Below are 20949 nucleotides of genomic sequence, written 5' to 3' on the forward strand. Positions count from 1 at the left end.
TGCCTAAATGTACCATGACAAGCACTATAGACTAGCAAGACAGAAGATAATGTAATGCACACCAAGCAACAACAAGTATGTAGATATGGAGAATGGATAAACTGCTCTTCTGTATACAAGACAAGAAATATTGAAGTATCCAGAAATTGCAAAACACTTGCAGAAGCATTGGTTACTAAGTTTAAGTTGGGTTATCTTTAAGTACAAACCTATACAGCATGTCATCATTAAATCCCCCCCTCCCAATGGTGATTCTCCTGTCTTCTACCAAGCTTATGTAATGCTTTCAGCCTCAAATCAGTAAAGCCAATATTTTATTTAAAAAAAAATTTAAACATAAAAGTCAGTATCTGAACACAACAAAATATGCTTTAATTTTGAAAACATACTCTTCCACCACTTGTACTTGTTTATTGACAAATTCAATGTAATTTTTATGAAATGTATCATCAGTTAAGAAACGTTCATCTGTAATACCAAACTTCATATGAAATACAAGTCTGAAAACAGTAGAAACAACACTGAAATTAACTATGAAAATAAAGCTGTTTCCACTAGTGTTGTGTTGATAGATAAAATACACTATCCTTTCAAGTTTTCTTTTATAGAAATTTAAATAATGAGAAGTTAAAGTGTTAAGTGTTATAAATTTTGTAATTAATTAAACCTCTCCATGAAATCAGTCATTTCAATGCAACAGCAACTAACTTTTTTTTGTGTAGGGCGAGCAAATTTCTTACTCTCTTCTAACTGCACCAGCTACTATAAAACAGATGGCAATTTTGTAAGTGCTCCTTACCATAAAACACTTAAACTAATGGTTACTTCCAAATATCTATCCAACAAATTCATGAATGACTGAAATAATGTGCATGCATATCACCAAATTATTCCCAATGTTTGTAACTGCAGTGATTCTAACAATAATTAATGATTTGGGTTTCCAAAGCTTATTCAGTAAATATATTCATTACCCTTTACATTCAAGTTTCTTTTCAAACTTCGTTTATCCACCACCTAAATATTGTGTATAGCCTACCAAAGCCACAGTGTTATATAAAAAAAAGTCAAAAGTTATCTTTTTAATCATACATTCAAACCTTCTATCAAAGTATTTCAGAATTTTTTTACCTCTTTTCCATCAGTTTAGCATAACCTGCAAATTGTGTAGTTATAAATAATTAAACTATTTTTTTTATCCACACAGTGACACTGTTAATGAAATTTACACACCTAAAATGCATCACAACACATGACTACTGGAAAGTGCGCTAGCACTTTTTACATAGGGGTGGCACAGATGCCCATATCAAAGCAATACAAAAGTCATATGGATTTTCTTCTCTACAGATCAGAAGCTAGATATAGAGAGATACCTGGGAAAGTCTCTCTATTTCCAATATACATCTCACTTTTAAGCAACTGGAGCATCCCAAAGTCTAAAAATATCAAACAGCTAAAACCTAGATTTCTTATTTTCATTCATCATCATCTTTCTTTGACAGGCCTAGTGCCTGCCTAGTTCTAGTAATAACTATACTTTTATCTTCATTTGATAAGATAAAACATTCTTAATAGCCTTTGACTACTTACTTTACTATTATTCTATGCAAGATTTATAAAACTTTAGAACACACACTATAACCTAAAAACCTAAATGTGCCATCTTATAAAAACGTAAACAGACAAGTGTACGGAAAAAAATTTAATGCTTAATAAAAATGTTACGTAGGATAGAACTGGCTGACGAACTTCTAAAAGGAACAAAAAAAAACAAGGATGGAAGTGGGTATGTCATTTAATCTGGCTAATGGTCACATAGCAGAGTAAGCTTTCTTGACCTTACAGAGAATAAATGCCATACATTACTGGCTTCCTCCCTGGCTAAACAAAGAGAACCAAAATTTCCTGTCAAAAATATTACTCTTGAAAAATAGCTATAACTGTAGTATTCTGAAGGACACAGAGAAATAAGCTGACCTGATCCCTAAGATGCAGAATCTATCAGCTAAGGTGTTCTAAAGTGTTTATAAAGAAAATTCCTCAGCCATATAACTGCACTGTAAATTTATCATAGTATATGATTCAGATCTGACACAGTAAACACAGCAAATGTTTGAATATTATTATTGGAAATTACAGGCATATATAAAGATAACTGCCCACTTTATCAAGTACCTGTATGGAGAACCAGACTAAAGACAATGCCCTTAATCCAGAATACTAAAGTGTGATTTACTGTAAGACTTATTGTGGTTACAATATTGCCTGATTTAATATGCTTTGACTTTTCCATTTCACTTGTACCATTAATTTATACACTTTACTCATCCACTCCCAGAAGTCTTCACTTAGAATGTAAAATCTTGGAAGATATATTTAACAATCTACAAACAACAGTAGACCATTTAGTACTTCAAGGCTAACCATAGACACCTACACTTGAGAAAAGTGAATATTTAAATCATCCTTTACTTTTCAAGAAGTAATTCTATATTTAAACTTCTGTAAAATGTCAGCCTCCAGTACTTTGGAAGATAACTTATTCCATAAGACAATAACCATAACAGAAAAATAAAACTGTTTTAACTCAAGCATAGCCTGTCTTTTCCAAATATTAAACTTGTGTACTCTCATTCCATTACCTTCAGTATGTTACACAAAGGCCTTAACCAATCAGTCATCTGGATTTCTTGCAAGCTACAAATTGACCAATGTTAACTCTTTCTCAAGCAATTTTAACTCATTCCCATAAGACACTTTTAATCCTTATAATCATGTTGGTACCTATCCTTTGAACCTTCTTTCATAATTCAATATCTTTTAAAATATGAGAAGACCAATATCACAAAAAAATATTCAAAATTACATCCAAATAGTAATTTAAAAAATCATGGCCTTTTTAGATCCATAACCTATATATGTAACCTATACAGTACCAAACTCTGTTAGCTTTATTACTCATGACATAACAGTTATGAAACTGTTACCAATACTAAAAGGCTCTCTTCCTCATTTTTGTAATTATAAAGATTCTCATCTAAATTATGACATCCTACATTCATAACTTATAATTACATATCATTAACATGCATTTGTCTAATTAACCAATCAATCTTATTCTTTCTATGTAAAATCACAGCCAGGCAAACTTAACCTATTTTCTATGTTCCTATAACAAAATGAGAAAACGCAACAGTCCCATCTGACTGAATTCTACAAATAACATCTTTAATTCATCATAACCCAGTAATTCACCTATTTAACTCTAAATAAGGTATTTTTTCACCAATCTTTTATGTTGTACACTACCAAATTTCTCTTGAAAACAAAAGTCAAAACTATTTCTTTACCTTCAATAAGATAAAAATTAAGGCAATATTATAAAATACTGTCATATTTATTGTCCAACAAAAATTTTAACTTCATCAAATTCAAATTATATCTTCCATCAGATTCTCTAAAAGTTTCCCCATCATCACAGCAATGAAAAATGGCTTACATCCTTTGAACAATGTTTATATCTTCCTTTAAAATTGGATTTACATTAATCACCTTACAATCTCCAGATGTCTGCACCTGTTCAGGAACCTGATAAATATTAAAGCAACAGCTCAAATAACTGGTTCTTAATTTTATTTATTAGAAATTTCTTGAGATGCTTCATGTGTATTCCTTTTTTGGGGTCAAAAACTGGCACTGAAGTGTTGGAGAATGGATGGCACTAAAATTCTCCATGTCTAATAACAAAATACTTCATTTTGATAATAAAAGCCTTCAGTATATTTTTGCCAATGGTTTTAACCCCTTTTAAATTTAAATTTAATAAAATCATACTTCAAAAATTTGATAATTTATGTCTAAGTTAGTTAATACGTAGTTATTATTATAAATTTAATACTAATGAAATATTATCATTAGCCCACTTACTGTACATTCATACTGAAAAACATTCGTTTCTTCTTCTTAAACAAAACAGGTGATTACTAATATTAATTAGTAATGATAAATAATGAAATGTTAACACAACTGCAATTAAATTTTACGAAGTCTTTCATTCGATTTTATTTTTAGCATTACACTGCTTTATTCTCATAACGTCATAGCTTAATTACGATATGTCTTATGTTAAAAATACTCTAAGTATTAGAATATAGTAACATACCGAAATATAACAATCAATCACACACAGAATATCCAGTTTTCAAGATTTTCTAGACGCATCACATAGGACCTTCCGTCACCGTATTATAAAAACGCAAGACTCTAACTTTAGCCTAGATAGTAATACACTCCTGCAGCATGCGTTTAAGAGTATAATATTCTATAACCGGGTTCTTATATAGATGTAAAAAAAATCATACTACATTTATTATTGAACTATAATGTTTCTATCAGTATATCGATGGTAGCACTTTTTAAAATAAAAATATTTTTATGGCAATATTATTCTCAGGAAAAATTATAATAAAAGGAAGATATATTTAATGACTCGCTTATCAAGCAGCATAGAAATATGGCGACTTCCATGGAACCGTCATGCGAAGACTTTCTTGAATTTCAGGTACATCTTTCTAGAATACATGTTTATTTACTATTTATAATGTAGAAAATATTGGGTCAGACGGATTAAACATAACGCTTTGCCGAATATATACTAATTAGCTAAACTAAATATAAATGTTTTGTACGACTTAGGGTTTTTAAACCTTAAGACTAGTAGTGGAACTGGACAGTACTGACTGGTAATACTCGTGATACATTTTAACTAGTAATACTGTTTGAGTACGTTAATAATTCAGGTGTGGGGTGGTGAAGGAACTTCAATTGTATTTATTTCCTAATTTCTTATGGTGGTTACAGAATCGGTAAAATCTATCAAATGCACAGATTTCAATTTGATAATGAAAATAATAGATAAAATATGCAATGTTTTTTCTTAAAAACATTTAATTATCTGAAGGATATAAATATTTCATATAGTGAAATTAGAAAGCTTTTTGAAGCATAAAATTATTTTTAATCTTAAAGTAAAAATTGCTTTGCATGTTGGATAGAATATTTGGGAAGAAAATCCTTAATTGAAATTTCTTAATACTTAATTAAAAAACCTGATATTTTGTGTATGAAAGCCTTGTAAATATATAAATAACTTGCAAAATGTTGTAAAATATACGTACATTACCATAAATCACAGTATAATTACTTTCATGAATACTTTTGGTGGTAGGGGTTGGATGGATTCCACCCAACCTATAATGAAAGGTTGAAACAGTAGGAAAACTGTTTTGCTTAGAATTTAAAGTTGCAGAGTGAGACTGGTATTCTTATCAAATAAATTGTCACAGCACAGCCCAAAACCAACAGTTCTCCATCCTGATCAATATATTTAAAACCATTGTATATCTCATGCTTCCACTTCACTATTCAGTTCTTCATTTCAAACACAACCAGCTCACAATTCAATACTAACTATCACAAAATCGAAAATTGCACACATAAAACGTTATACATTTTAGTATGTACTAAACAGCTGATACATAACTTTAATAAATGTCAAAGTCCATAACTATATAAACCACATAATCAAAATATATATTTGATAGAAGGCATTATGAAACAGATGCCATGTAATGTTGATTTCTAGCTATATTAAAGGTAAGCAGAATAAGAATTTGACATTCAGAAGTTGAAATATGGTTTTGTTTGATGACTGTGAGATTACTGATCTTTCAAATAATATATTCTTATTGTTTTTCACCAACAAGTATGTAGACTGGATTCCTGAGCCAGAGAATTTTTTTGAAAAAAATGCTTCATATGTTTGGGACATGGATGCTGATACAGTTTGTTCAAAAAGCAAGAGAGATCAAAAACAGAGAAACTTTATGGACTTAATGATATGTAACGAAAAGTTTTAAAAACAGATAAAGGACAGATAACTGCAGAGTACAGATGTCCAAACTGAAAATTAGGGTGCATCTTAAATTGAGATATTAATTTTTATTCTTTGAAAGCCACAAAAACATTATTTTTCTCAAACAACAAAGATTTTCAAAAAAACATCCTACATTAACAAATAGATTGGACTATATTTTGAAAAGAACTTGGCTTAAAAATACTTAAAATATACATATAAAACATCAAATTGTTTGTCAGTGCCTTTAGTGGTGTAGTTGGATATTGCCATCCCCAGATTTTGTCTGACTTTCCCGTTGTTCAGGTGGTATTTTAATGTATTTTTATTACATTTTTTACCTGTGGAAAAGCATTTTATGTATGATGCTGAATTTAAAAGAAAAGTTATTTTGTGTGCCGAACATATTGGGAATTGTGCAGCTGGTAAAAAGTATACAGTGAGTGAGGCAGTTGTTGGCGTGGTACAAAAACCAAATAGTTTTTTTCCAAGAAAAGTACAAAGTCATTTTCTGGCCCAATAAAAGGAGGACATTCTGAAATTGATGCTGCCATTTTAATGTATTTCAGAGAGCTGAGAAATAAAGGACTGTCTGTAATGAGAGAAATCTTAATGTTGAAAGTAAAATAATGTGTAGGAAGTAGTGGTATTTTTCTTAAGACTAGTCATGACTGGTGTGAAATATTTATGAAAAGAGGATTATCATTACGGCAAAGGACTCATGATAGCAGATGCATTCTTGCCAGCCCCACATTTGAAAGGGTCCACCATGCAGAAGTAGCAATTGCTTGAGTGGTCAGTGGGTTCATGCCAAATTCTTAAAATAGCAGACTTCATGGCTCTCTTTTCTAAAAATAAAATTATTATGAAGAATAAATTTATATCATCCACAACTAATGTGTAAGAGGTTCATGCAAAATATTTTATGTGGTATTCTATACTATTGGAAATTTTAAAAAGTAAATAAATTAAAAGATATTTAAATCTTGAAAGGTCTAAAATTTGTACAATTTGGCATGCTGAGATATGCTTTGTAGGCTTCACACATTTTGGCAGATGCTGTCGCATAGTAATTTTTCGCTCTTGTGTTGATAAACTGGCCACATACATACTAAACTTAATGACATAAATTCATAAAATAGTAGTTAATGAAATTTTGAATGCGAGTAAGCAAATGTGATAACATGGCCATTGTCCTACGATGCATAGAAATAGGGTTAATATGTTATACTGAAACTAAACAGAAGCTATCTAGTTGCAAGCGTACAATGTTCCACTCTGCCTGTTACAATGTAGCAATGGTATTTCAAATATTCTTTCACTCCATACATAAGCTTAATAGTCTGTTTGGAATACAAGAAAGCAAACATAGTATTAAAACACTAATTATAAAAGACAGAAATTTGTGCATATTAAATAGTGTGATAGTTGGCAAATCAAATAAGCTTATAATTTAACAGATTTTTTAGTCTTTATTTTATGCAAAGTTTATGTTGATAAGTGCATTAAGTAAGTAATTAAGCTTTAAATAAGAATGCTACAAATTGGTGAAAAGGTGATCTTACACATTTTAATTGTGAAAATCTTTACTATAAAGCTAGACCCTCAAGTTATCTTTCTGTTGAAAGTGCAGTAGACTTTTTTAAAAACTGGCACATTTCAGATATTTCTGATACTCATGACTTGTTTCTTTTTTCAATCAGGATGCCTTGAAAAGGATGAGGAAAATTGATGATAATATTATACATGCATTAAATACAACAATTCCTACTGATTCATTTGCAGCAAAGGGAGTATCTAATCACTGCAAAGATCTATATGAACAGGTGTGTGTGTTTTATTTTCTTTAAAAAAGATTGTATTTTTTTAAATAAGATGAAACAATATTAAAAAGATTATTTTTCTTTTAGCCTTCTGCTAAGAGAAAGTGCTTAGTTATGTATTGTTTATAGTTATTTGCATATAACATAATTTTGAGGTATTTTGCTGTTATTTTTGAATAATTATTGTTATGTTGACATTGATTCTCTGTCTTAGATGTAAAGATTAACTACTATGATATTTATGGAAGTGCACAAGTGGTAACATATAAAGAAATCAAAAATTAGTAATGTACTAATGTTAGTGGAAGAATAATAATTTGCCTTAGTTCAATAATATTTTGTACGTAAACCCTTTGCTTTACACAGAGCACTGAACCTAGCTTTCATACTGCCATACTGTTTATCAGTGCAAGATCTGTAATATTATTCAAAGTGTCCTTCATTCTTCCACATAATTCAGCCATGTTGATTGGTCATTTTTTCTCCTTCTCAGTTTTTACATATACTTATATAGTTTCAAGAATGTCCATTCTTAGACTTTCTGCAGGTTACACCATGTTTGTTAGTGTTTTATTACTTTCTTACCATCAAAACTTTGTTTCACCTCATTTGTAATATGCTTGGTGTTATTGTTTTGCTAGAAGATAAATTACCATGAGTCATGTTCTTGAGGGAATGTCTTGATGAATTGGAATAAATTTGTACTTCTCAGCTGTAAGAGTGCAATCAGTAATGTGGAGGTAAATGAAAACATTGAATGAAATGCAGCCTGTGCTGGTATCTTCCATGTGCAAAATTTTTAAAGGCTTAGCAACATCACCTTGTACTGATCCCTCACTGTGCTCTGCTATAGATGTTGTATATTGAATTTGATGCTATTTTGCTCTTTGCTTTTGAACAAACTGTCATTCTTTGTAGTGTGATTACCATTTTTAACCTTTTGGTTTGGTTACCTATTCTCAATAACAACTTTAAGAAGAGTTACATATCCATTGAAAGTGTATTGTGGTGATGTGTATCTTCCTGCTTTTAAGGTGAAATTTACATCTGTATTTTCACTGAGGTTGTTGGTATCTTTGCATTTCAGCATCATATTGTTTTCATAAAGAACATACCTGACGATACTTAACATCACCTTTTGAAAGTTTCTACTTCAGCTACTACTATTATTAATATTGCCAGTTTAATATATGCTCTTCAGTCTTGCAGCAGATTTTTACATGGAGTATCCTTGATTATCCAAAACTCTGAGTTTCATGTGCATGTTTTATAGTATTTCACTATTCTGAGCCACAGTTGGATCTACACTATTACTACTGGGCAGATTATGACTGCCTGTATATTTATAAACTTTAAAGCCCCCTGCTAATACAGTGGTATGTCTCCAGATTTACAACGCTAAAATCAGTGGTTCAATTCCCTTTGGTGGGCTCAGCAGATAGCTCGATGTGGCTTTGCTATAAGAAAACACACCCACATTTATAAACTTTAAACTTATGTGACACTTCCTGATTGATCAGATGGTATGCAATCATAATGTAAATTATTGTCAAGGCATTTCCATAGTATTGATTGTTTATACTGTTTTTCCTTATTATTTCCATGATAATAAAAGCTTCAACTACCCAAGAAAAGCTGAAGCTAAGAGAAATATTTGGGTTCGCTCATCAAATACATTTCCATGATTATTTCCAATCCTGTAGCTTCATGTAAAAATGGTTAAAATCATACAAAGTAAATAGGAAAGGAGCAGCAATGTTGGAAGTTTAGCTTCTATGTGTAGGCATTTGCAAATACTTTTAATAGTTTGTCATCTTAATATACATCTGAATCATATATATGTCTCCTCACTGATTATATTAACTCCATCCTTGAAAGGGAAAAATTAATAATATTTCAAATTATGTATGCAATTAAAGAACTTTAGCTTCTAGTATTTATCTGTGAAAATTTAAACATCTTATATCAATAGTCTGTTTTACAAACCAATAGTTATAATTTGTTTGATTCTATAATACTTAATTATAATGTATGTAAATGTATAATTGATGAAAAACAAGTCTGTAAGTTTAAGAATCTATTTCCATTATCAGTATGAATAATGAAATTGAGCATAAAAGGTTTTTGTATATATAATATTTTGTATGTGTATCAGATGATACCTAACTGTTCAATTAACCCTTTCACTATGGGCTTGGTATAATACAAATAAATTTGTCAAATTATTTGAATTATAAGTTTTGATACAGCATGTGTATCTTCACAATATTTGATAGACTTTTAGGAGAGATTACAAGTTTCTTGTACACAAAAAATTGGGTATTTTTAATGAAATATTTTTACCCAAAATGTGTTTGTGAAAAGAGTCTGTTTCATTACTAGTCTGAGTGCAAAGTGATTTCAGGTTATGATTAAGAAAACTATTCTTTGTCCAAAAACTCTCAAATATTATTTGTGTAATCTCTAAAACCTCCTAAATACATTTCAAACATTTGTCTTCAGTAAGACTTTATATTTTTTTATTTTCTACACTCTTGTTGGTCTGTCACTTGACCAACCCTGAAACTGTCATTAAGAAATTTAGGAAATAAATATAACTTCTGCTTTTTTTCATTGCTAGAATGACTACATATTATAATACAACAATACAAATGTTTAGTCTAAGTTGAATTATAATCTACGATTTGATTCCAAACTTAATGACATAAATTCATAAAATAATAGTTCAATAAATATATATGTAAAAACAGCTCGTTTGGATTGAGAAAATATTTTTACGTAGAGGAGCGAACAATGTTTCGAACTTCTTCGGTCATCGTCAGGTTCACAAAGAAAGAAAGAGGTAACTGACCGGAAGCTGACCACATGTTTGAAAGGGGTTGTGTAACTGAGTGTCGGAATGTAGAGGGCAGTGATATATGTTTGAATATATAATTTTATATTATTTATTTTATTATATTTAATATAGGTATAAAGGTGTTCCTTCGTATTGGTTTATTTTGGGTTTAAGTTGTTGTACAACTCCAAGGTACATAGTGAGCTTGGAAGTATTTGTGTAAATTTTAAATCCCAAAAGTAGTCATCAGACATATTGAAATGTAGTTTGTTTTTTTACATTGATAGCAGATACAGTCTTTATTTAACTTTATTCAATATGGAATGAACTAAAACAATGAAACTGTGAAATATTTCAGTGTGGGAACATTTTTTCATCTGCTATCCAAGAGTTTCAAATCAAACATTACATTTCAAACTGCATCTTACGTAAAATTTTCAGTCTGATAGTTAATGTATTTAACATTTCCCTTCAAGAGTTTTATTACAGTTTGGATGTGTTACTATCTAGTGAGTGATAACTTTTCATTACCAGGAACTGATCAGTTAAAATTGCTCTGGTTGTTATTTCAGTCCTTAAAGTCTTTGTATAAGTGTCATAACTAAGGCTTTTATTTGTATACAAGTTGATTACTTTTTCTTTCTCAAAGTTATATCTAAATAAGTGTTTTATGAACATGTTTTTTACAACTTCTGGTCTAGTAACATTATATGTATGCAGAATGACTATCCTATTTCTAGTATTTCAGAAAAACATTTTTATGTATATTTGATTATCTCTTTTAAGTATTTTTATTAGCATTTTGACTTTTGTGTATTTTTAAGTTGATAACTCCTTACAGATTGAAATGTGAAAACCCAATTCTTCAAAACATATTACTACTTGGGTAGCTGTATGACCTTGCAAACTGTTAATTGTGATGGTAAAGGTAGTGAATTTTATTAGGAATTTTGGGTATCTTCCATGTGGACTGTCTTCATGTTTTGACTTTAACCTACTAAGTATGAAGAATTATGCATTAATTTGGGTATTTTAAAAATTGAAATGTGCTGTAGGTAAAACATAGAGTATTATAGTTATAGCTTAAGTTTCTAACTGGATAAAATTTGGTGATGTTGCTTCTAAACGTCTCTTTGAAAACTAAGCAAACATAATAGGGAATTTCATGCAATGATAATGATTTTGTGCACTAGCATTGCCAAGTGTAAGACATGAGTATACCTGATTCAATTTTATAAATGGCTGGAAGGATAAAAGAAAAACAGATTTGTGTGTTGATTGATGCTGGAACAGCCAAGATATCAGTGTGACAAATTGACAGCTTTTCATCTTTGTTAAACAGATAATGTCTAAACTTTTGCTGTTTTAGAACTTATGTCTTTATAATATAATCAGATGGCAGGCTTTTCTTAAGAAAAATTTTCTTTCACTTTTCAGCTAATAGATTCTCATGAAAAGAGAGAACATGCCTTAAAGAAGTGCATAGCAAATGTCTCAGAAGATGTTAGAATTTTAAAAGAAAAACGTTTAACTGATGCAGATAATGTAGGTTTGCTAAAACAACTCCGTAAAGAACAAACAAAGGTAAGGTGCATTAAGCTTTGACTTTATATATGAAACAATGATTAATTAATGCTATTCATTATTGTTCTTTTAGTGTACTTGTTTTTATTGTAATACTTGATGTGTGTTATCATATCTGGAGCTATTTTTTTATATTTGTTTTATCAGCAGTTGAAGTATAGGTTACCTCAATCATTTTAACACCTAGTTACATCTATATTTAAATCACCATATTTTACAGCATTTATCCATTAGACCAACACTGTATTGGAGAAGTAATATTTACTATAAGTGTCAGTTTACTATGTGTATCTTCACAAATATGATAAGCTTTTAGTAAATATAAAAATTCTGATGTACACAAAAAATCTGAATTTTAAAAAAAGTACTTGTGTAAAAGATTTGTCTGGGAATTTTTATGCCTTTAAGTCAATCTGATTGAAAGGTAATTTTTATGGTAAAAATCATAATAGTTGTTTTCATCTTACAATATTCGTTTTCAGTTTGCATAACCCGTAGAACTTTCTAAATGAACCTCAAAGGATGTCTTAAGTAAAACTTTATTTAATTCACATTTATTTAATATAGTATTATTGCTTTACAGCTTTACTTAGTCAATGTGCTAAAACCATTTATCACAGGGGATCAGCTTTGTGTAAACAAATGATCAACTTACAGTCATTATATACTATGTGCATATGGATGCCTTGAGTATCACAAAAACGTTTTTTGTGTAATTTTCTTTCATTTAAGTTTTGTCTAACCTAGCAAGTTTTGATGTTTGTGTTTTAGTTACTTTTGTAGCAGTAAATAAAAAAAATATTATTTTCAAGAAACAATAATTGTTCTTGTTAAAACTGGACTTAGTGCCTTTTAACCATCTAGGATGTTGTTATATCTAAATATACACACACACATACACACTTTAGACCACATAAAATTTATAAGCCACTATAACAGAATGCTCCAAAACTATCATAATTTAACTGGCTTTATAACTAAATTGTAAACATATTTAAAAAATTCTATTAGCTACTCAAAGCTGAATAGCATAATAGCAAACAATGAAATTGAGATCAAGTATCTTCTTACAAGGAGCACAGTGAAATAGCTCATATAAAAAATCTTATGAAGAAAAGGCTGTTCTTTCTATTAATTATAAATAATTCAATAGCAATGAGAATGTGAATTATTGACATTTTTTTCAAGACTAAATGGTACAGGAGAGACATGTGGATTTGACATAATTTGTTTTTTGTGTTTATGTCAAGAACAAAGATTGAAGGTTGTATACCTCGTGACACCTATATTATGAGTTTGTGATTAACTGGACACTCTAAAACCTGTAAAATGGTAGAAACACAAATTATAAAATGGGCAATTTGGAGCATAAGGGCATCACATGAAATAGAAATTAAGACTAAGACTTTATTCAGATACTTCCTTACCAAATTAAGAAATTAAAACAGAGATACTATAAAAATTTAAATGATTAACTACAGTTTGATGCCAAGTTTATTGACATATATTAATAAAGTTTAATTAAATATGGAATGTAATCCTGTAAAAAGCTGTCATGTGTACCCTTTGGTGCTGCAGTAAAAATAATTAAGTAAAGTAGAGAAGCCAAATTTACGATTACAAAAATGTGTAATTTTGTTTTTGCACCATCTTGATAGACAACTACAAAAATGATATTTGCCCTTTTTGTTACTTCAGTAATGTAAATAACCATAACATCTGTTTGGCCTTCTACACTACTTGTTTTACTAAAATAATTTCCCAATTTTCTATATACACAATGCATGGTAATGAAACACATTCATAGACCATGGCAAATAATCTCTCCTCAAAATTTAATATTCGTTTCAGTTGCGACTAATGCAGAATGAACTCAATGTGGAAGAGGTAGTGAAGGACAGAAGTTTAAAGGTATTTTTTTGTGTGAAATTATTTGAGGACAATCTCTGAATTATTTTATTTCAAAATATGTTTGTAGTATATTTGAAAAGTATCCCATTAACAAATTAAATATACTTTTAAAAAATGTAAAGGGCTATTTTTTTAATGTTATATTAAATAGAAGCTGTCAAGAATTTGAAGTTAATATAGTAATATATACTCCCTGTCTGGCACACTGTAATAGTATGTTTTTGGTTTTGATCAATTAAAAACAATTATAAGCATCCAAAGTTATTAAATATTGTATTCCAGCATTACTATTTGGACTAGCTAGATTCTAAAAAGTACTTAGAACAAAATTATTATTATTCCTTTTTTTTAATTACCAAATTAAAAACTCATTACTTGGTAGTTAAAACAAGTTATATATTTGTATAATATAGTGGAATAAAAATGGTGTGTTAAATATAAAGGAAAAATATTTGTCATTATATAAAAAAAACAAATATTATGAAATTGTAAAAAAAATATGTCAATTAGAAAGGTTGCACTTCAAACAGTAATACACATATATAATCAACCTTAACCAAAGTAAAATGTGATATACCAGTTTTCACTATTTCTCAAAAAAAGTGTGTTTAGAAATAAAAACTGGGAATAATATAATTTTATGCTATGTAATAGAGTGACTTCTTCATATTCTTCATAATTACTGTATTAATGCACTTTAATTTCTTTTAATAATTTAAGTCATAAAACAGTGAACCAACTTTGAAGTATAGTATAAATGAGCATTAGAAGCATTATTTTTAAAATGTATACATGCAACTTTCTTGCATTATGGTATATAAAGAAGTTTTAATATTTCTAGGTATTTTATGAGCGATGTAGGAATTATTTCAAACCTTCCAACTTGAAGCTTTGACAAAGTTGTTGAAATATCACAGTTTTTCATCATGAAGTAATCACTTTTCTGAAATAATATCATTGGTGCTGTTTATCATTTTTGTAGTGGAAATGTATGAACTGTAAACATGACTAAAGGGGATAAATAGACAGCATTTTTCAAAGCTGTGACCAATTGTTTTCAAAAATTTTTTTTTTTCATATAGATTTTCAAATTTTAAACTGAAATTAGTTATTTTGATGTGTCTAGGTTTGAATTAAATATATTAGAATAAAATGTGTATTATAGTCATTTGTATGAAGTTTTCTTGACTACTGAAATTGAAGCTCTGCCTTTAAAGCAATGCAACGAGTTTTTGGTGAATATACATGAGGTGGTAGAATTGTTCTCAAATTAGCCTCACATTGTTAGGAGTAAATATAACTGGAACATACTACACTAGAAGAGAAAAGCAAGACAAGCTAATTATTTCATAGTAATATTTTCAACTTGTATTGAACATAAGCTATACATATATATAAGCTTTACCTAATTGTATTTAGTTGTTGTACCACCATTGTTGTATCTGTCAACTGCAAGTCAGAATGTTTCTGTTTACTTTCATATGATCATTGAAGGTGGATTAGCTGATGTTTTTCATTCTCCTTGATAATCCTATAACACATGCTTGGCAGTTTGGAATTGGTACTGCTATACTACTGAACCATATGTGTTTAGAAGAAAGGGAAAAAAAAACAACAACCAATTCTCAGAGTTTAAGAATTGTACAGGATTTCTGCCACTGATATATAGGCTTGACTGCTAGAGTTTGTACAAACAGACTTCAGAGTACAAATTTTTATGATAGTAAACACATATTAAAACAGTTAGTTTTACATACATTTCAATCAATCCTAATAATACAACCATCAGCACCAGTAGTGTAAAGATTGTAATAGCTTTCTTCATAACTGAAAACATTTTACCTTTTTTTGTTTTCATTGAGTTGGTTTTGTTTACAGGATATGTATGATTCTAGCAATAACTTATCAAAAGCTATTGTGATGAAGAGCAGTATCTTCATATATTTTGTTGTGATGAGTATTATAAATATACAGGTATAAAATCTGAGAAACAGTCAGACAAAATATTAATGATCTGCAAATGTGTAATGTTTATGATAACATAAATACATGAAATGTAACTTTTCCTAGATACATAATTAAACGTTTATTAAATCCATCAGTGGCTTACATTTTAAAACTTCATTACTTGTTTCAACACCTTCTGTGTTGTCTTTAGAGTTACTTACAAAACATTCTTTGATAGATTGTTTGGGCAGAGTATTCATGATGAAACTTTGTAGAATGGACAGCAACTGCCTGTTGTGTCTCACAACAGGCAGTTGCCGTCCATTCTACAAAGTTTCATCAAGACAATTTAATATTTATTCTTTCTTCATGTCATGAGATACTACAATTCAAAATTATGTACATCAATCACTAGCTAACACTTACAGTATGTTGCACTATATACATCAACCCGATGGTCTTTCATTTCAGTTTAATACTTTTTTCCTTTTTAAATTTTATTATATCCAACAAATCTCAGATAATTAAAACTGTAATATCCATTTGTTGTTTTGTACCACGTATGTCTGTTGTTTGTGCATGATCTTCTGTAGCAGAATTTTCAATTTTTCTTATATACCTTTATGTCCATGTAATCTGTACTTTAATTTCCTTTCAGTTTGACAAATATAAATATTACTGCATTCACATTCTAATTTACAAATTCTAGTCTTGTCGTTTATCATTAGTATTATCCAACATTTTCTTTCTTTAATTCTTAAGCTTAAAGATGGAATAAAAATCTTTCAACAGCTACATATTTAATAAGTAACAATCCATTTCTAAAATCCTGTTTAAAATGTAGTTTGAATGCTCTATGCTGTTACATGGGATTACATTTGATGGAGTCAAAATAGCACTTTGTCCACAGTATAATTTGCAGGATTTTATATTCCCTCTTTTTCTATATATCTTGTTTGCTTTTATTATGGTCAGCAATGGGCAAGTGATTACTTGATATAGAATAATAGCTAACTTGATACATTGTAATGATAATTAATACAGCTAATAGTTAGTTATTAACAGTTCCTGATGATTTACTGTAGCTGTTGACTATTTGGTTGCATTAGTTCAAGATGTAAAATGTTAAGCTTCAGCTCAAGATTGTCATGGAAATTTCTTTAAGAGTGGATTAATTTTTTTTATTTTCTTACTTCTTCATTTCATATATAATATAGGGGTTGACTCCCTAAAGACACCGATTATATAGTGTACAAAGCACTGGATATTTACACGTTCATCTATTATTGGGTTTTATTTCCTGTTTCACCCTGTATTTAAGCTTTATAAAGGAATACTAGATACAGTAAAACCTGTCTAAGCTGGAAATTGCATAAGATGGAAACCTGTACAAGCCGGAAATATCAAAATTTTGCAGCATTATCTTAAGATTTCTCTTATAAAAAGCCCTCTATATGGCAGAACCTGAGTAATGTGGACGTAAAAATATCTTTCACCTACTTCATCTTGTCAATAAGTAGGATTAGAATCTGAATAAGGCAGAAAAATGTTTTTGATTAAGTATTAATTTATTTAATTGATAATTTGTTCAAATATTAATCAATTCTTGGACATTTTGTAAGTATTGGTTAAATATACTCTGCTCATTTTTCTGCTGTCATTATTTTTGCATTTAAATTAGATTCATGATTTGCAGAAATATATTTTCTTTTAAGTGAACAATTCTACTATTTAAATAAATCTCACAAAAAAAAATTCCTATCTTCCCTAATTTTAAAATTTAAGGAAAATTTACCATGGGTAATAGGTAAAAGTGAAAATCCATGCTGTTTCAAAAATTTAAGGAAGAATCAACTTCCTGTGGAATGGAAAGCAAATAATAAAGTGTGGATAAGTGCTATATTTGAGGAATTTTTGATAACATTAAACAAAAGAATGAAACAAGAAAATAGGAATATTCTACTTTACCTAGATAATGCAACTTGTCACCCAAAAGTTCAACTTTCAGATGTTTGTTTAGTCTTTCTACCTCCAAGTACAACATCAGTTCTACAGCCACTAGATAATGGAATTATACAGTGTATAAAAGTGAAATATAGAAAATTGATGCTTCAGCATATTATTGCAGACATGGACGACTTTAAGAGAGTATCTGAAATGACCATGAAAACTGATGTGTTAAATGCAATTGCATTTTTAAGTCATTCAATCAAATGCATAATAAAGTGCTTTCAAAACTGTGGATTTATTCTTGATAATATCGGAGATTGTGGAGAAGTTGTTTGTTATGACAACTCTAGTGAAGTCCAAACTCTGATTGAGAAGACTGATGCAGATGATTCTGTGAACGTTGACAAGAATGTTTTAACAGAAACTGATGAAATTGATTTAAAATCTATAATAGAATTGCAAGATGGTAACAGTGTGAGAGATTTAGAAGATGAACAAAATGGAAAAGATAGTGAGGAAATAGAAATTCCTACTTCATCACAAGTGTTAAGTTATATTAACGCTATCAAATTGTATTACATACCCCTACAGCCTTTGCTGCACCTTTAGTATTGTACAAAAGGATAACTTTACAACATACCAAGTCATTTATAGGCTGGCAGAATAATAATAATAATTTAAATAGGCCATGTTGAGCAGAGTTTCTTCTCCATACAAGTCTAACATTCATTTTTATTCATGTACAGCCTTAGCAGTCATATAAGATGCTTTCTCTCAAAAATATTTTTAAGATGCAAAAGGTTTTCAGTTTTTTTTTAAAATTATTTTTAATGTGGAAACATGACAACATCACAATGTTTTTTTTCATGAAATGATGTTACTAAACTACTATAATTTTGGCAGGTATATTAGAAAAACTAAACTGATATTTTGTTCATTTCCATATATACATTGAATTGATGGACTTGTACTATTTAACTTGCTAGCAAATTCTTTAAACTTACCCTTTGTTTTTAAATGGAAGTCACTGATGGCTTTAATAAACTTGTAACTGTATGAATAGAAAATGTATTTTTTTATTTATATGCCTGATTTAAATCAAATGTAGCTTGGTTTGTGGCATCAGTTGTTACAAAAAATTATTCAATTCAATTGAATGTTTTGAATGTACAGTTTAGTATACCTTAAGTTAACAAACACAAAGAAGAAAATTTTTAATTTGTAGATTGGCAGGAAACCCACATTTTATTTCATAGTTGCATTTTGCAATTCATTCAGAAATCTTTAATACCTGCTTGATCACTGATACTGAGTGTATCTGATTTTATCACATTTTATTTGTACAAGACAACTAATATTAATTTCTTATTTATCAATACATATAAACAGTGTGTGATGTCAGAATATTTTTAACTGTAGAGCTTAGGGTTATTAGCAGATAAATGTTTCTTGAGTTTGTTTATGGCAGTTCTACAGTTGGCTTTTAATCATTTAAATTTTTTATTATTATTGAATTATAAAGTTGTTTTTTTCTTGTAAACTAGTTTAGCTTTTTAAACTTTTGTTGAATTGCTGTTTGCATACAACTGAAAAGATTTCTTTAATATTAAGTATTCTATAACCACAAGTAGCTCAACTGTATTTTTTAATGCCCCTTGATAAAGCAGAGCAAGACATATTGGTTTCCCCTTGTCTGTCCATTTGTTTTCCCTGATACTGTGGACAGAGTTTCTCAAAACTGGTAGTTAGATTTTGACCAAACTTGTACCAAGTTCTCAGCCTTCAGCAAAAGAAAATTATAATTTTCACAACTTCATTAACAAAAACTATTCTTTAAAATAGTTCATGTCAGTATAGATGTTAACTTCTACCTAGAGGGCATGATAGTTACAGGATTTTGAAGAGGTGGATAATCATGTTAACATAATTCCTTTATATTATCTTCATTATTGAAATAAATACACAGTTACTGTTTTTAAAATAATTTTTAATGGTTTGTATTGTTAAATAGGTATTTTTAATTACCCAGTAAAAATGGTACAAAGCCCAATCTACTTAATGAAAAAGGCTATTTCTCCTACCACAAGTTTTTCAAGTTTACCGAGTGATAGCCACAAGTTGCAAATAAAATTACTTCTTCAACTTCCTGTTGTATTATCTCATAAATTTGTAATAGATTAATATACTAATTCAGTAATAAATATAACAACACTGTAATATGCCAACTCATCACTCTTTTGTTTCTGTATAACTAAATTTTCCTTAGTGTCCCTGGAAAACTCAATATATGTAAAATCTAGACACTTAGGTAATTTCTAAGCATCATACATTACCATTAAACCATCTCAGAACTCCCTTTAGCAAGCAATACATAAAAATTAAAACATACAATTTAGCTTACTATCATCATCATGAATATACTATTTCAATGTTCATGAATGGCAAAATAATTCTTGCCTATTTTAGAACTTTACAATTTGAGTTTCTCTAATCATCTACTCAATCTTTAATCTCGAAATTGTTTTAAATGTCTTGTTTGGATATAATGAATATTGGTTAGTTTTGAATTAGAAAAGAAATGAAAATCATTTTATTTCTCACTTTATAACTTCAACTATAAGTGTTCAAGATATAGTGTTATTTCAAAAGCCATAATGACTTAAGGTAAAAAGGGCTTTAATTCACGTACAAGCTTTTAACATCTCTGACACTGTTGTAGGTTTACACTGGTTGATGTGACAAAGTCAACTAAAAGTTTCTCATTAAAGCATCACTCTACTATGTTTTTATGATATCTGAAATTATTTTTTACTGCAATAAAAATTGAGAATTAAAACATTTTTCTTTTAAGGTTTAAAACAATGCTGAGTTACATAACAGTCCCTAAATACATTAGTAAAGTGAAAGAAATGGATAGTATTGTGTATTATTTCATCACAAAATAAGCCTAACTTGGCCAGCATTTGTTTTTAGAAATATTT

The 20949-nt window shown here is 29.2% G+C and overlaps 2 protein-coding genes across 2 annotated transcripts in view; one reads left to right on the top strand and one right to left on the bottom strand.

Annotated features, from left to right (window-relative positions):
• LOC143258605 (importin subunit alpha-7-like) overlaps positions 1-4329 on the bottom strand; it is a 59662-nt gene extending 55333 nt beyond the window's left edge. Inside the window, exon 1 of the mRNA XM_076517809.1 lies at positions 4166-4329. The gene's annotated coding sequence lies outside the window, so the exon portion shown is untranslated. The remainder of the gene's footprint in view (positions 1-4165) is intronic.
• Positions 4330-4407: 78 nt separating this feature from the next.
• Ccdc58 (Coiled-coil domain-containing 58) lies at positions 4408-15239 on the top strand. Its single transcript, XM_076517812.1, has 5 exons — positions 4408-4564; positions 7621-7743; positions 12014-12160; positions 14012-14071; positions 14913-15239. Exons 1-5 carry the CDS (start codon positions 4517-4519, stop codon positions 14964-14966), a joined length of 432 nt encoding a protein of 143 aa, XP_076373927.1. The 5' UTR covers positions 4408-4516; the 3' UTR covers positions 14967-15239.
• The last annotated feature ends 5710 nt before the right edge of the window (positions 15240-20949 follow it).

The sequence above is a fragment of the Tachypleus tridentatus genome, chromosome 8, assembly GCF_004210375.1.
Source record: "Tachypleus tridentatus isolate NWPU-2018 chromosome 8, ASM421037v1, whole genome shotgun sequence".
In the NCBI taxonomy this organism is placed as follows: Eukaryota; Metazoa; Arthropoda; class Merostomata; order Xiphosura; family Limulidae; genus Tachypleus; species Tachypleus tridentatus.

Excerpts from the sequence above, each read along its gene's own strand:
- Ccdc58 (XM_076517812.1), top strand. The coding sequence starts at position 4,517 with ATGGCGACTTCCATGGAACCGTCATGCGAAGACTTTCTTGAATTTCAG. Across the intron at positions 4,565-7,620 it reads AAGACTTTCTTGAATTTCAG|GATGCCTTGAAAAGGATGAG; the intron begins GTACATCTTTCT and ends TTTTTCAATCAG. Across the intron at positions 7,744-12,013 it reads GCAAAGATCTATATGAACAG|CTAATAGATTCTCATGAAAA; the intron begins GTGTGTGTGTTT and ends TTCACTTTTCAG.